This window comes from Gekko japonicus, unplaced genomic scaffold (genome assembly GCF_001447785.1).
Source record: "Gekko japonicus isolate JY-2015 unplaced genomic scaffold, Gekko_japonicus_V1.1 scaffold6330, whole genome shotgun sequence".
In the NCBI taxonomy this organism is placed as follows: domain Eukaryota; kingdom Metazoa; phylum Chordata; class Lepidosauria; order Squamata; family Gekkonidae; genus Gekko; species Gekko japonicus.
The window spans coordinates 18165-18791 of record NW_015172755.1 but is presented as its reverse complement, the minus strand read 5'-3'; the positions used below and the strand labels follow the sequence as shown (position 1 = coordinate 18791).

Below are 627 nucleotides of genomic sequence, written 5' to 3'. Positions count from 1 at the left end.
CCTCCTTCTCCTCCTCCTCCTCCTTCTCCTCCTCCTTCTTCTTCTCCTTCTTTCTTCTTTCCTCTTTCTTCTTCTGCTGCCATTACGTTTCCAGGACCTACAATCTTTTTTTAAAAAAACTTATTTTCAATGGCTTCAGGTCTGTTGCTGGCAACTGGCAGCACATGGAGGCATCAGAGAAAATTTACCCTGGTGACTCTGAAAAGCCTGGGCCTGGGGAAAACCAGCCTCGAGTACCAGATCCAAGAGGAAGCCGGCCACCTCGTGGAGAACTTTAGAAACGCCAAAGGTATGGTATGGCTGAAGAAGTGCACGTTTGTGTTTATTTTCCTCTCCATAAATCCGTCTTCTTTGGCCCAAGTTTAGGGTACTAAGAACATAAGAAGAGCCCTGCTGGATCAGACCAATAGTCCATTTAGTCCAGCATCCTGTCTCACAGAGTGGCCAACCAGTTCCTCTGGAGGGCCAACAACAGGGCAAAGAGCCCAAGGCCTTCACAAGAACTTCAGAAGAGCCCTGCTGGATCAGGTCAATGGTCCCTCTAGTCCAGCATCCTGTTTCACACAGGGGCCAACCAGTTCCTCTGGATGGCCAACAACAGGGCAGAGAGCCCAAGGCCTTCACAAG

The 627-nt window shown here is 49.6% G+C and overlaps 1 protein-coding gene across 1 annotated transcript in view; it reads left to right on the top strand.

The window, feature by feature from the left end:
* Positions 1 to 627, top strand: part of LOC107119366 (cytochrome P450 2J6-like) — a gene marked incomplete at both ends in the record, with an annotated part of 26546 nt that overhangs the window by 10264 nt on the left and 15655 nt on the right. The window contains one exon of the mRNA XM_015421830.1: positions 140 to 289. Coding sequence (XP_015277316.1) covers positions 140 to 289 — 150 coding nt within the window. The remainder of the gene's footprint in view (positions 1 to 139; positions 290 to 627) is intronic.